General features: G+C 40.6%; 1 protein-coding gene across 1 annotated transcript in view; it reads left to right on the top strand.

Annotated features, from left to right (window-relative positions):
* LOC308593623 (lipoxygenase homology domain-containing protein 1-like) overlaps nucleotides 1–14,557 on the top strand; it is a 181,184-nt gene that overhangs the window by 155,100 nt on the left and 11,527 nt on the right. Inside the window, exons 47-49 of the mRNA XM_081206073.1 lie at nucleotides 11,071–11,278; nucleotides 12,125–12,184; nucleotides 13,556–13,734. Coding sequence (XP_081062199.1) covers nucleotides 11,071–11,278; nucleotides 12,125–12,184; nucleotides 13,556–13,734 — 447 coding nt within the window. The remainder of the gene's footprint in view (nucleotides 1–11,070; nucleotides 11,279–12,124; nucleotides 12,185–13,555; nucleotides 13,735–14,557) is intronic.

The raw sequence follows: 14,557 nt of genomic DNA on the forward strand, positions 1-14,557 counted from the left end.
TAAACAGGCACATATTTACCTCTCTCTCTCCCAACAGAGGTCATCACGTAGGGTGACAAAAGCAATTTCTCTTCCGAAACCAGGCCAAAACCCTGATTGAAATGTAAATCAAGAAAATCTATTTCCCCCAACAGCATTTACACAAAATATATTGGGTCTAAATGAAATACTAGATACCGTATTTTTCCATGTATAAGACTAAGTTTTCCCCCTAAAAAATAATGTCCACAATTTGGGGGCATCATATACACAGATAGATCTCCCCCCATTTTCTTAAATCAGAGTCCCCCCCAAATAGGGGGCATCTTATACATGGGGGCGTCTTATAGATGGAAAAATGCTTTCAATAGGTGATATCCAATGAAGTCATGCTCTGAGCGGACCCATCAATGGACTTATTGCTTTACTCAAACTTTGGATATTGGTGTGTGTGTGTGGTTTGTTTTTTTAAAGCTCTTACAAAACCATGTTTTCCACAGTGTATTCTGAAGTCATTTTTAAAGTAGGGTTTTCAAAAAACATCCTCCACAGAGGGTGATAAATTCACATCTCATAAGTATTTACAGGAAGGAATGCTTTTTCCTGCAAATGTTGGACTGATTCAAACATTCAGAGGATGATAGATGATATTATATATGTAGGGAGATGAACTCTTCCGTGCTGCCTTTGGTGGCAAAGTCCCCTGCAAACAGGGGTGCAGCGTCTGCGATCACCACCTGGGTCAGACACACATGCACTGAAGGTGGGTGGGGTGCACCGCCAGGCAGCGCACTCACCCACCAGAGCCCGCTGCTTCTGCACTGTGGCTGCCTTGTAGCATTGGGCTGTCTTGCAAGGAAGTTGCCTCCACAGCTCCCTTGTGCACTGGGTCCCAGCGTTGGAGAGGAGCGCTGCCGCCACCTCTCCAACACTTCTGCCCCTGGGTCAGGCTTGACTTTGGGGTGGAGCTGCAGCCGGCTCACAGTGTTGGGCCACCATCTGAGGAAGCTGCCTCTGCAGTTCCCTCTAGTGTCGGAGAGGGGCGGCAACACTGCCAGTTTCTCCACCGCTTCTGTCACCCCGGTCAGGCCTGACCCAGGAGTGGAGATGTGGCCAGCTGATGGCTGCGCCCTCCCTCTTCTATTCAGCTGGCCCAGGGCAGCCCTAAGGAGAAGGAGCCAGTGCTACCGCTGCCCCAGCCCCAAAGGGCGGGCCCAGGAACGGCTTCTCTCAATGAGGAAACCTGTTGTGGGGGCACCTAGTTGTGCACCCTTTAAAAAATGCACAGAAACTACAGGTGCACAGTGGTGTACGAAGGAGGGGCAGAGGGAGCGGGCCACCCCGGGTGCCACCCTGGGGTGTGTGTGACAGGATTGGCCGCTGCCTCCTCCCAGGTGTGGAGCAGTGAAGGGTGCAGTATGGGCGCCGCTCGCTGCATCCGTACGGGCTGTTACGCATGCGCAGTCCGATCAGGCTGCCACTCGCGTGTGGCATCCGTACTGGCTTTCATATGGCTGCCACTCGCATGGTGTCCAATCGGGCTGCCCAGCAGTTGACCCCGCCCCTCAGCATACCGCCCCGGGTGACGGAGAGGGTTCCTTTGCCACTGCAGATGCACATGTAATAATGTTGTTTAACGTGAGACCAAGAGCCTGCTGGATCAGACCAGTGGCCCATCTGGTCCTGCGTCCTGTTCTCATGGTGGCTAAACCTGCAAACAGGACTTGATCTCAACAGAATTCTCCCCTTCTGTGGTTTCCAGTAACTTGTTCATTATTACACTTGAATGTTTTGTTACTGCCTATTTTAGAAAATGGGACGCGGGTGGCGCTGTGGGTTAAACCTCAGCGCCTAGGGCTTGCCGATCGCATGGTCGACGGTTCGAATCCCCGCGGCGGGGTGAGCTCCCGTCTTTCGGTCCCAGCTCCTGCCCACCTAGCAGTCCGAAAGCACCCCTAAGTGCAAGTAGATAAATAGGTACCGCTTTATAGTGGGAAGGTAAACAGTGTTTCCGTGTGCTGCGCTGGTGCTGGCTCGCCAGAGCAGCTTCGTCACACTGGCCACGTGACCCGGAAGTGTCTCCGGACAGCGCTGGCCCCCGGCCTCTTAAGTGAGATGGGCGCACAACCCTAGAGCCAGACATGACTGGCCCGTACGGGCAGGGGTACCTTTACCTTATTTTAGAAAATAATGCATAAAGTGTGCTTTCCTTGAGCATTTAATGAAAACATGGGCATTAAAAGTTTAGCTATGTAACTGTTTAATTCTCTTTTCAAATCGATAACCAAATAGTTGTCAACATAGTGCTAAACCCTACATCCAGTAGACCAGGACACGCTAGTAGGACAGGTTGACCTTAGTGCCACAGTCTAGCCAGTGCCTCCTCCCTTGTCTGCTCCATGCCCTAGCAATGTCATAACCTTTCGGTTGGACCAGTGTTAGCAGGTGAGGGTTAGCTGAAAGTTGGGTGTGAATGGAGAATGGCAGAAGAAATTACAGTAGATAAATAACAATATTTTAGGAGGCATGTGGGCATGGGAAGGGACAAATATAAAGGAAAAAGCCTTCAGCAAATTCTGTCGAAAATGGCGAGAGTGAACCACAATACCTCCAGAGCAAATGTCTGCCTTTAGCTTGACACAAGGAAAATGCTGTGACAAAGAAATGGTTTAGGTATCAATTGAAAATGATGTTAGTAATTGCCAGCTGATTATGCCAAACTCTGTCTCCATTTGCCAACATTTTGTAACTGCCTCTGCCTCTGCACCACCATTTTGAGACTGGTGACCCTCAGTAATTTTGGGCTGTCTCTAATGAGATATGGGGCTAGAAAATTTGAGAACCTCTGCACTAGAGGATTTCAGAACAGTTTTTCACAAAGGAAGTCAATTTTAGTTATTGTAGCTAACTGCGACCCCAAAAAGTTGACACATAATGTTCACAATGGTTTTTTTCCAGGAAAGTGTGCTTAGAGTTGCAGTCTATGTTTAAATTTCTTACATTAATTTCTTACATTAAATGAAATAAAGTATTTTGTAATAGTTGTTTACATGACACGAACGGCTGATCCTACCAACTCTCTTCGGAAATATGACATTAACTCAATTTGTTACCACCTTCTGCAGTTAATGTGAATCCTCCATGTATCATTCACTGCAATAAGTGGATTTAGAACATTTACTGCAGATTCGCTAATACACCCTTCCCCAGTCTGCATCATCCAGATGTTTTGGATTATTATTATAATTATAAAATTTATTACATTCCCTTCAGCAGGTTCCGGGGCAGGTTACAACAATTTAAAATTTAGAATGAAAAAACAATTATAGGAATACAGTGGATCCTGAAAACACACATTTAGATTGGAGTTCACATCAGCTCTAGTCTTGCTGGCTGGTACTGAGGGGAGTTGTAGTCCAAAATGTCTGGAGGGCAGGCTCCTCTATAAAATTTGGCATGGCTGTATGTGAGATTATAGGTCGCTTTTGTAAGGGTAAGCCTGCACTTTACTACTGGCAGATTACGTATAGTAGAAAGCATTCCCCTACATTGCAAAGGAGAATGAATCACATTCTACCAAGCAGTTGCTTTCCTAATTAGATGTCATGAGAGAGGTCTTTGCCTGTGTAATTATACCACGGCTTTAAATTGTGGTAATATATTATTTTCTTTATTGCATGCACTTTTATTTTCATCTCCTTCTGCTGCCTTCAAGCTTCTAAAAGATTCAGCTTCTCACGAAGAAAACTACCTTGAGCAATACTTTACATATGCAGACAATATTATAAAATAAAATTATTACCTGCAATTTAATGAGTACTTTCAATAGGATAATTTTGTCTCTTTCTTGGTATTTCTTAAAATATACCGCTGATGGGTGGATCGTAAGCTCATGAAGCCACAAACCCCTTTCTCCAGCATTAGGATGCTAAACCAGTTTGGGCCACACCCTGGGGGGATTTTTCTACTGACCTTTACAGATTCACTGTCTGTGAACATGCCAGGACATTTCCTCCTTATTCTGGAAAAAGGCCACAATCCACAGTGGTCCTTTAGGCATGCACATGAGGTTGCAGAAACCCAGTGAGATTTATGGATATATTTTTTTAAAAAAACCCAGACAACCCAAAACAGCAGCCTCCACAACTCACCTCGGTAACTGTTTTTGAAACTCCATTAAGCATCAAAAGCATTTTGTCATGTGACACAGGAGGAGTAGGGGCCGGCTGCACTGATTTAGAAAGAAAGAAAGCTAAACAGATCCTTCCATATATTATAGCCCTTGAATTGGAAAACATGGAATACTGCATGCCAGTTCAGAAGTGTGCTGAAATTGTGGGTTGAATTTCAGTGCAAGGTCATGGGTTTATTTAATTAATACATTTTTCTTATACTCCTCTTTGTTACCATAAGGGAACTAAGCATGTGTGTGTGCGTACACACACATACACACCATTTGTTTTCATTATTTGATAACATAACATAATTTTATTACGGTCAAAGACCAGCTTGAAAAGCACAACTGGGACAGCTTTCACAAGAATAAAAAATACATTTAAAACATTGTACAACAACATCTTAAAGATTAAAATCTGAGATAAATGCGTATTTGATACAACATTGCACAGGAACTGTGAGGAGATATATAATTGGATAGAAGCATTCCTAATAAATCCTCATCAATATTGACTGGTGTTTGCTACAGAGATCCTACAAAATTATCTCACTAAGTAAGTGTGGTTGCCTATAAAAATGTTCCATTCTTCTGACTGTTTTATATGGTCATGACTGAAAAATATCAGTCTTTAAATATGATGGGATCATTTGATCCTTGCCTTAGCCGTGATTTATTTTTTTTAATATGTTTACTTTTGGAAACTGTATGTTTGTATATTGTGTGTGTTTTCTTTTCCTTAAACTAAAAACAGAAAAGAAACTCCAGTAGAATTGACTCATTTTTAGTCAAGCAGATATGTACCTTGAGTCCCACCCCCTTTCCTCCTCTGCAGCAAGGGAACCTGGAAACAGGGAAGTGAAGGGTTTTACATTATCTCAGGTGTGGAATTTGCATGCTACACCTTAACAGTTGTTGTGACATTTTAAAATGTGCTTTGCCTAGCAATAATTTCCCCCCTGACTCTACAGTAACTGCCACTCAATGTAACAAAATTCCTGTTTAATATCATGTCAAAATATGGCATTAGCCTCATACAAATGCCACGACTGTTATAAACAGCAGATTAATGATGTAGAAATATATCAGAAAGTCTGAAAGATTTAAATACATTTTCAAGAGAGGAGAAAACTGGGGCCCTTTGCATTGGATTCTGCCTGGCCTGGCTTGGCTGAGCATCATCTGTAATCTGAAGATTGCTTCACAAATGGCAGTCAAAAATTTGATTACATTTTAGTATTCTGAAAATTACAGCTGTGTGTGACAGGACCAGGTGAAGACCTTGTTGAGCCTATGGAGCAGATGAGCAAGTCAATACATTGCTTCACATGTCTATTGGTTTGTCTGAAAAAACAAAAAGTTGTTCATCGAGTCATTTGGCTGATTGACAGCATCTGAACAACAGCAATATTGTTGTGTGATCCTATGTGTGTGATCCTATTAGCTTTTTCCTACTCCAAAGGGTAAGACTCAAGCCAATGGATTCAAGTTACAGTACAAGAAAGGAGAATCCAGCCAAACATCACGGAGACCTTTCTGACAGTAAGAACTGTTGGACAGTTCTCCCTCAGAAGGTGGCGGACTCTCTGTGCTTTCTCTTGGGAAAGTTACAAGGCCAAATTGATGTTTTGGCTACCAACGTTGCAACTCTGGACTTAACAGTAAACAAATTCACTGAATTTCATAAGGACTTGATTCAGGAAGTTCATGCAGCTGGACAAGAGGAGAAATTTGAGAACTTTGAGAGTGTGGAGAAAGAGACACATGTTGTTTCTGAGGAAAAGGAAGGAGATGTAATGTTGCAGATGACAAAGGAGAGCCAGAGGCCTGACATGATGGTTACAAAGGAAAATAAGAATTTGATGATGAAAATCTGGTCTGAGCTCGAGATTGAAGAATGGAGAGATCTCCTTATGTGGAGATCTGAAGACCCAAGGATTACAAATTTGATTAAGGTGAAAGTTGGAGCTTTGGGGACATTTGGACTTGAAAGGAATAAGAAACAAGATTTGGGCTCCACTTTTAAGTATGGCGGTCTGGCTGGAAGAAACATTGTCCCTATCGGGCCAGAGCATCTCCGAGATCTGGTGTTTAATACCAAGGACTATAAAAAAAAACCAGCAGAGAGGAACTGAGAGAGAATTGAGAGCCTCGGACGTGAGATCTCCAGGCTGATAGTAGATTAAGACTGATGGACATTTGTTGGGGATTGAAACCGGGAAAGGGGACGGGGTGGGGTTTGGGGATCCAAAGGGTGCATAATTATAATCCATCTTTTTTCTTTTTATTCTGTTTTGTTACTAGTATGAAATGTGGGGAATTCGTGGAAGGGAATTAGGGTCGACTTTAGAAAAAGGATTTAAGATTTAAGAATGAACATTGATGCATAAATTTTGATGTTGTAAAAAATGGTCTTTTAAATTGAACTAAATATAAAAAGGTTAAAAATTGGGGATAAGAACTTGTTGAATTAACAATTTGAATTGGAATATAAGAAGGGGAGGTGTGGGGAAGTCAGAGAAATATGTTATAGAAAAAGAAGGGTTCTAAACTGTATATGTTTTCTTTTTTTGTTTTTTCTTTTTGGGTTTTTTTTTGAAATGGAAAATTCTTAATAAACATCTATTAAAAAAAAAAGAAGGTGGTGGACTCTCCTTCCTTGGAGCTTTTTAAGCAGAGGTGGATGGCCATCTGTCACAGATGCTTTAGCTTAGATTCCTGCATTGCAGGCATTTGGACTAGATGACCCTCAGAGTCCCTTTCAACTTTACAATTCTATGTTCCCATTAACTGCAGTTCTTCAAATGGCATAAGCCAGCAGCACAAGAACCAGGCAGATGCTCCTGCAGGTGCAGGCCAGGATTAGAGAGGAGTGTGGCTTGGGAAGAATCCTGAGGCACAGATAAGAGAGGCTTGAAGAGCCACATTCAGCCTCTGGGCCTGAAGTTTTGTACTTCTCTTATAGGGAGTACAACCCCATCCAACAAAGGCTATGCACTTTGCGCAAATCAGTAGAAACCCCACCCATCATTACCTCCATCTTTCCTGGATTAAGCTTCAGCTTGTTCACCTGCATCCAGCCTATCTGCATCTGACAGAGTTCAAAACCACCAGTTCCCTCCTGCGATCAGATGAGTAAGAGAGACAGAGCTGGCTATCACCTGAATCCAGACAACACTTCAGATTAAATCTTGGGGAAACCTTGCCTAGCAGTTTTATCATGTACAAACTGAAACCCTGCAGGCCCAAAGGCCAGAGCAGCAGTCCCCCAGCAGCAGCATCTGGGATGTGCTCTCCCAAAACTGAGCTATTGACCAGAGCAACTAAAGTGCAAGGCCCCCCGATTATTATTATTATTATTATTATTATTATTATTATTATTATTATTATATTTATGCCCTACCTTTTTCAGTGTCAGGACCCCCCCATGAGTAAGCTTACTGAGAAATCCAAAAGAACAAATAACTAAGTAATCAATAAAGCTTAATGTGTTTTCTTCGGCAGCTCTTAAAGTAATAATTTAACCATTTCAGCAGCCCTCTTCCATATAATTGTAGCAGCTTGTGCTGGCACAGTGACTTTCCACAGGAGTAGTTCTCGCACGTTATGGTCACCACTTGTGGATATTTCCCAGCATCCCCTGCCAAAGAGGATGTAACATGTATATAAGCCCTCTAGCCTGTGTATTTGAGGCATTGCCTATTGTAAAGTAAAGGTTACGGGTCTCTGTGATTCTGTTTTTCTACCAAAAGCAAATAAAGCTATATTTATTCTAGTGACAATAACATAGATTGCATTTCCCCCTAGACTATTTTTCTGTTGTAGTCATTCCAGTTTTCTTTATTGGCTTTCTTTAAATCAATAACTTTATTCATGTGTTTCTTATTTATAGAGCACAGCTGCACAGAACTAAGAATGGGGGCATGTTTTTAGCCCAGCTCCATATAATGTATGCAGGCTACACCAGTTTCTGTTTATACCATTTTTAGTCTAGCATCCATATAGGAATGACTCCCAAGAATGCAGGCTTCAGTTCCAACTTTTTCTCAAGAAAAACTTTTGCCTTTTGGTCACACGAATCTTACACTCCCAATGTTTTATTTTTCCCTTTCAGTAGCCATATGTCACATGTGGTTGTGGGGACACAAAAACCAATGCACAAGCTCCTGCTCACAACCTGATTGCAATGAGCCCCTCTTCATGAGCAGGAATGCATTAAATTTTCTGTTCGCACAACCACATGTGGTATGTGGCTACTGAAAGGAAAAGATATGATGGCCAGCTCTGGCTAAAAGCACACCTCTGCTCCTTGCTTATGCCCTCAATGTGAGCAATGTGACGTGTTAATAGAGCTAATGTTACTCTTACTTTTAGCAAAACCTTGTTTTAAACTCGTTAGTACCAATTGAAATAAGTTCAAATCCTTACTTTTCCAATATTAAGTAGGGTATTTCTTTTTTTTTTTTAAGCAGTTCTCCTGTTTCTTCATCTAATCTATATTGTTTTCTATCATTTGTCAAAAGGTGTTAAATGCAAATCCTTATAGAGGAAAAGATATATCAGAACTTGTTAAAGGGGAAGATTGGCAAGTACTAGCCATTTGTGGGATCCTTTTACTGCTATTTCTATTCATAGATGTCCCAGTTTTCAAATTAAGGATGATGTTCTTTATGCCACTTCCACCAGACTCCATCTCTGTAATTCTATTTTAGGGAATAAAGTATTTCCAAAAGAAAGAGGGGAATAATCAAACCACAAACTAGGAGTTATGAATCTCAGCTTTAATTTCTTTTTTTTAAAAAAAACCCAAGCCTGGCTATAACAGATTCCTTTAGCTTCTAGGGAAGTATTTAAAATTGAAAGTGGGGATTGTGGTAAATGAGTAGAAATTAAGGGCTATGGGAAGCAATTGACATTCAAGACCTGAAGATGAGGGGTATGGTGTGCCTGATTCTTCATTTCCATTTTTGCTGGGAATATTTCTGCTAACTAACCATCAAATCTGAACTACCGGTACTGAAGATATGTGATTGATGTTTATGCAAAGACTGTTTATTTTGAATCTGTTGCTGATAAGACAGCTACTTGCTGCCATGAACAGAAAGAGGAAGCTTTCGGAGCTGACATTGATAAATGCGGGATAAAGCCAACTCAGGTTAAAGAAAGTTGATTGGCATTTTCAGAACATGAGGCTTTGGAAAACATTTCTGTGCATTAAGGTGTTGTGTTGTACATTAAGGATATCACAAAAATATGGAGTTTATATCAGTGGAAATGAAAATATGAAAGGGCTTGCTGTGATTTTAAAGGGAATTTGCTTGCTTTCTAAGACAGAACAATTGAAATTTCAGCTTGGGACTTTGTGACCAAGAAGATAAAACACATATACTTCAAAGCAGTACAGTTTCAACAAGAGAAGCAGCAGGACATCTTTTAAAACTTATTGCTCCCCCCCCAAGATATCTTTTGTACTCCAACTTTCCTTCAATAGGTCCCCAAGGTGGCTTACAACTGAAGGCAAGCCCATAATGAAATCTTTAAACTGTAAAAATAAAAAAATTCCTTCCTGTAGCACCTTAAAGACCAACTAAGTTAGTTCTTGGTATAAGCTTTCGTGTGCATGCACACTTCTTCAGATACACGTGTATCTGAAGAAGTGTGCATGCACACGAAAGCTTATACCAAGAACTAACTTAGTTGGTCTTTAAGGTGCTACAGGAAGGAATTTTTTTATTTTGACTATGGCAGACCAACACGGCTACCCATCTGTAATTTAAACTGTAAAACAGCAAAATGAATGAAACTAGCAGTAAAACAGTGGAAGAGAATTCATATTAATCCTCTATGGGGTCTGTCACATAGATGACAAATGATATGGTACCAGACAAATATCTCAAATTCTAGGAGGGTATTTCATTGCTGGGGTTTAAGACAGACCATAACAGGTGGGAGCAGCTCAGCCAGTGTCGTGGAGTTGTGAATAGCCTCCTGGTTGCAGCATCGCTGCCACTTTCCAGGAGCGGAGGGCGCAAGATCACAGAGAGACCTGGACTATGCAGGCACAGTGGCTGGAGTGCTAGATTGGCTTTGCTATCGTGCCCACACAGCCCCAACCTCACCATCATCTTGTCCCTTTTGGTAAGCAGCAATGATGCCACTACCAAGAGGCTATTTCTTCTGTTCTGCCCCAGCAATTGAGCTGCACCTGCCAGCAGTACCACTTAGCTGACTGCACTGTGTTTCATTTTATTGGCCTTCATCTCGTCCATTTCTATTTCTAATGGTAGATTAGTCCAAGAGAATGTTATGCAGCAAATTTATCTTTCAGTGCCAAGATGTTTTCAAGGTGATGGTTACAGTTTAAACAATAAATCAAAGGGATTTTGCAATGTGCAAATTTCTCTAAATATTAAACTGCAGTCCATGACCTGCTCATTGACAAGTGGTCCAATTGACCTTAATAGGTGGCTAACTCCAAATAAGACCAATTTATGTAGCAGAAGCATAGTTCCTAGAGTTATTAGTGTTTGTGTAAATCTGTCTTTGTAAATTGTCCCTCACTTCTGCATAACCCTTAACAATTGGATATGTGTATGCAGCTAAGCAATGAATGTGACCCCAAGTCAGGTGTTTACAGATTCTCATTCTTTTCTATCCATGCATGTGCCCACAGAGGTCCATTGATTTCATTGGATCGTACCAATTCATTCTGTTTGGAAGTCAATGTATTCTAATTTAGTTTTGCTCTGTGGGTGAATTGGGTTTCCCAAGTCTCCTCATTAGTGTCTGTCAGCATTAAATAATAAAACACTTTGGTGTCCTTTTGCTTTTAGATGCTTGGCAGTTTCATTTTATGATGTTCCAGCCTAACTATTCTGTTTATTAAGCCCTCTGAATGTTAATTGTGATCCCTCCAGGTGGATGTTTTTCAAGTGGAAGCCATAGATATCGGAACTCTATCTGAGCTGCTTGTGGAAAAAGGAAAAGGCTCTGATTGGCACCTTGAGAAGATTATTGTGAAGGAGCCAAAGTTTTCAGGAAAGGAGATACTTTTTATGGCTCAAACATGGCTGAGAGACAGAACTGATAGGAAAAGATGTGCCTCAGTAACTCTGACTGGTACAGGTCAGTATTGTTTGAGATATTACTTATTTTGCTGAGAATCTCCTTCAGAATTGCAGACCATGCCACTTTTTCTATTTATTATAAGCCTGTTATAACAGAAAGCACACCATGCAGAATCTTTGCTTACCACAGCAATGGCCCTGGCCAGCTTAGCAGTTAGAATAAAGAATATTAATAAACTATTAGAACTTGCAACCAAATGGAATGCAATTTTTATGGGAATTTTCTGTCACCGATTTCCTGTCATTTGTCTGCAAGCCATCCCGTTCTAAACCACTGGTTGAGTTACTGTAATGGCATGGAATGTTCACAGCCATTCCACCTACAATATGAGAAGAAGCATCATTAATCTGACTGTTGATTAAACTAGCGGCTGCTAGTGGTAGGTGCTTTTTCTCTACCTCTCTTCAGTTTGCCTTGGATTTTCCAGGCTTGAACTCTGGAAATATTATTACTCAGAGTTTGAAACCTCCTTTGTGTCACCTGAGGCAGGGAAGACCCTGCCAGCATGGTAAACCAGTCCTGGGAAGCTGACTGGAGTCTTGCAAGCCCACAGCAAAATTCGTTAATTTCACCCCAGGAATCATTTCCCAAGTCTTTAGGAATAATATTAAATAAAACATTTTAAAATAAATTGTAAAGGGATAGGAAAACTGCGGCCCACAAGATGTTGTAGGAATCCCATTGGTCCCAGCCAGCATAGATAATGGTGAGGAATGATGGCAGTCATAGTGAGTGCTGCAATGTCTGGAGGGCCTCAGGTTCCCCATCTATGATATAGACATTCATGGTTATCTAGACATTTTTTTGCAAAACTAATGCAGCGTTCCATCTTGTTTTAATTAGAAATACAGGAAAGGAGAAGCACCACTGCCTCACTGTTACAAAAGCAAGAGATGAAATCAGGTATTTTATATCACTGCAGCTGTGTCAATCAGAATTCTGTCTCTAACAATAGCATATTTCTACCAAAAGAGTGTGTGTGTGTGTGTGTGTGTGTGTGTACACACACATACACATACACCATATTTTGGGACTTGCTCTGAATTTGCAATCTTTTTGGGTCTCTATAAAAAGTGAAAAATTTTAAAAAATAATTTATGAATTACCTATGAACCTGTTGGTTTTTCTAAAAGACATAACACTCTTTGATGATGAAGGGATCATATTGCATTCATTGAGAGTGGCACAATTAGCTATTAGCCAGAGATGGGGAAAGATCAGTTCACCATCCACTGGTGAGCAACGGATGAGAGGGTGGAGCACAGCTCATATTGCTGAATTTGCCAAAAGAGTGAAAGTAAGAGGGGGAAGACAGCAAAATGATCTGTATAAAACAGAAAAGGAAATCCTTAATATATTACTGGATGATAAGCTAAAGGACATTGTACAGTACAACGATGCTCACTACAGGGTGCAGTTTGATCAGTTCTGATTTTATAACAAGCACTTTCATTCAATGCCAGACAGAAAGTATTTTCTTTGTTATGGAGTTATGGTTTTTCATTTAAACTTTTGTGTTTCTTTCGTATTTTAAAATGTGAAACTATTTTCTATGTATTTCCATGAAATACTGTAAGTCAACTGTCAATCTTTTCATATAGCTTCTAAACCAAATATAATTTGAAAATTAGAATGAAAGACGAAAAAAAGAAGAAGATTCTGGATGCAAATCTCAAATAGCAGTCAATTATGCATCCCTGGAGCGGCTTACTCTAGAAAGAATCAATTAAGCTAATTTTTTCCTTTTCCTTTCATCTTTTTCTCTTGTTTGTTTGTTTTTGTCCAACCCTATTTGAGAATATTTACTCTTAAATGCTATCATTATCGGTTTCTATACATGTAAATAAATATATCCTATTGCTTATAATATATATAATGCAATTGTCTGTTTGTGAATTACTATTTATTATCATATTATTTTTCAAGTATTGTTAATTCCTCTCTAATGTCTCAAAGTTGTTAATAATAATAATAATAATAATAATAATAATAATAATAATAATAATAATAATAGCCTGCTCTAGAATCAAAGAATTGTAGAGATGGAAGGGGCCAACCCTCTAGAACGCAGGAGTCTTTTGCTCAACATGAGACTTGAACCCACAACTCTGAGATTAAGAGTCTTATGCTCTACAGTCTGAGCTATCCCTTCATGAAATAATTGGTTTAAAGAAGAGTCCATAACGTTTTAGCCTACTGTTCCCCCTCCCATTGGTTTTATTTACAAAAACTTGTTTAGTCTTCTCATAATGTTATTCAATTTCATTTTTTCAGAAGGTTCATGGAAGATTTATTTCACTGAATGTCATGAAAATTCATCAGAAGAATTTAAGATGTCTTGGGGAAACATTTCTAAACTTGTTTTGGTATTTTATGGATGCAATGGCAAATCTGAACCAATTTCTTTGGAGGATAAAGTAGGAGATCAAGCTGAGGACCAAGTAACATATGATGTAAAATAATGTATACTTGTTATCATCTTTGCCAATGTTTTTTGTAGATGAGCTTTGTATAGGCTTAATTTAGCAGCTGCATACTTCTGCATAGGTTAAGTTGCTAACAAACCAACTCTATTGCAGGGGTGAAGGACCTATTAAAATGGCCTGTCTGAGGAGTCTGGTGAATCCCAATGGTTTTATGGTAGCACTTGGGGATTTTCTTGTCAATATGGTAGGAATTATGTTTAAGCAAAACCAGGTGTGCCCCCTGGTTTCCCCCAGAGCTTTGGGCAATGAAACTGGAAGGACATTGACTAGAGCAATACTGGTGGAAAACTTGTGATGAATCAAGCAGGCAACAGCCCAGTTTGAACATACTCCATGGCAGTGTAGTTGCCAAACAAATTGTTTTCCTCCAACACCATTGCATCTGTGCAGAGTTATCCAACATAACTGTTTCAGGTGATCAAAGGTTTCTTTGGGGGGTAATTCCCCAGAGAGGAATGATTTCACATCCCTTGTTGGCCTGCTTGCAAGACACTTTACAGATAAAATCACTAATTTTCATTCTGACTTGAATGCATGTGCTGGTTCTTCTGTGACTTCATCATCAGCTCCCTCTTTTTCTCTGGATTCTTTTTGGCATATGTTACATGAGGAAGTCGATAGTTTCCTTGGAGATAGCCGACCCACTGGCTGTACTCTAGTCTGTTGCCCAGCCTGCCTAATAAAAGCAGACAGAGAGGAACTGGCCAAGTGGGTTATTGTTGTGGTTAATGCCTCTCTTCAGCATGGCATGAAACCATCGGGCCTCAAGGAGACAGTGGTTATACCACCC

The sequence above is a fragment of the Podarcis bocagei genome, assembly GCF_964188305.1.
Source record: "Podarcis bocagei genome assembly, chromosome: 8".
Lineage (NCBI taxonomy): Eukaryota > Metazoa > Chordata > Lepidosauria > Squamata > Lacertidae > Podarcis > Podarcis bocagei.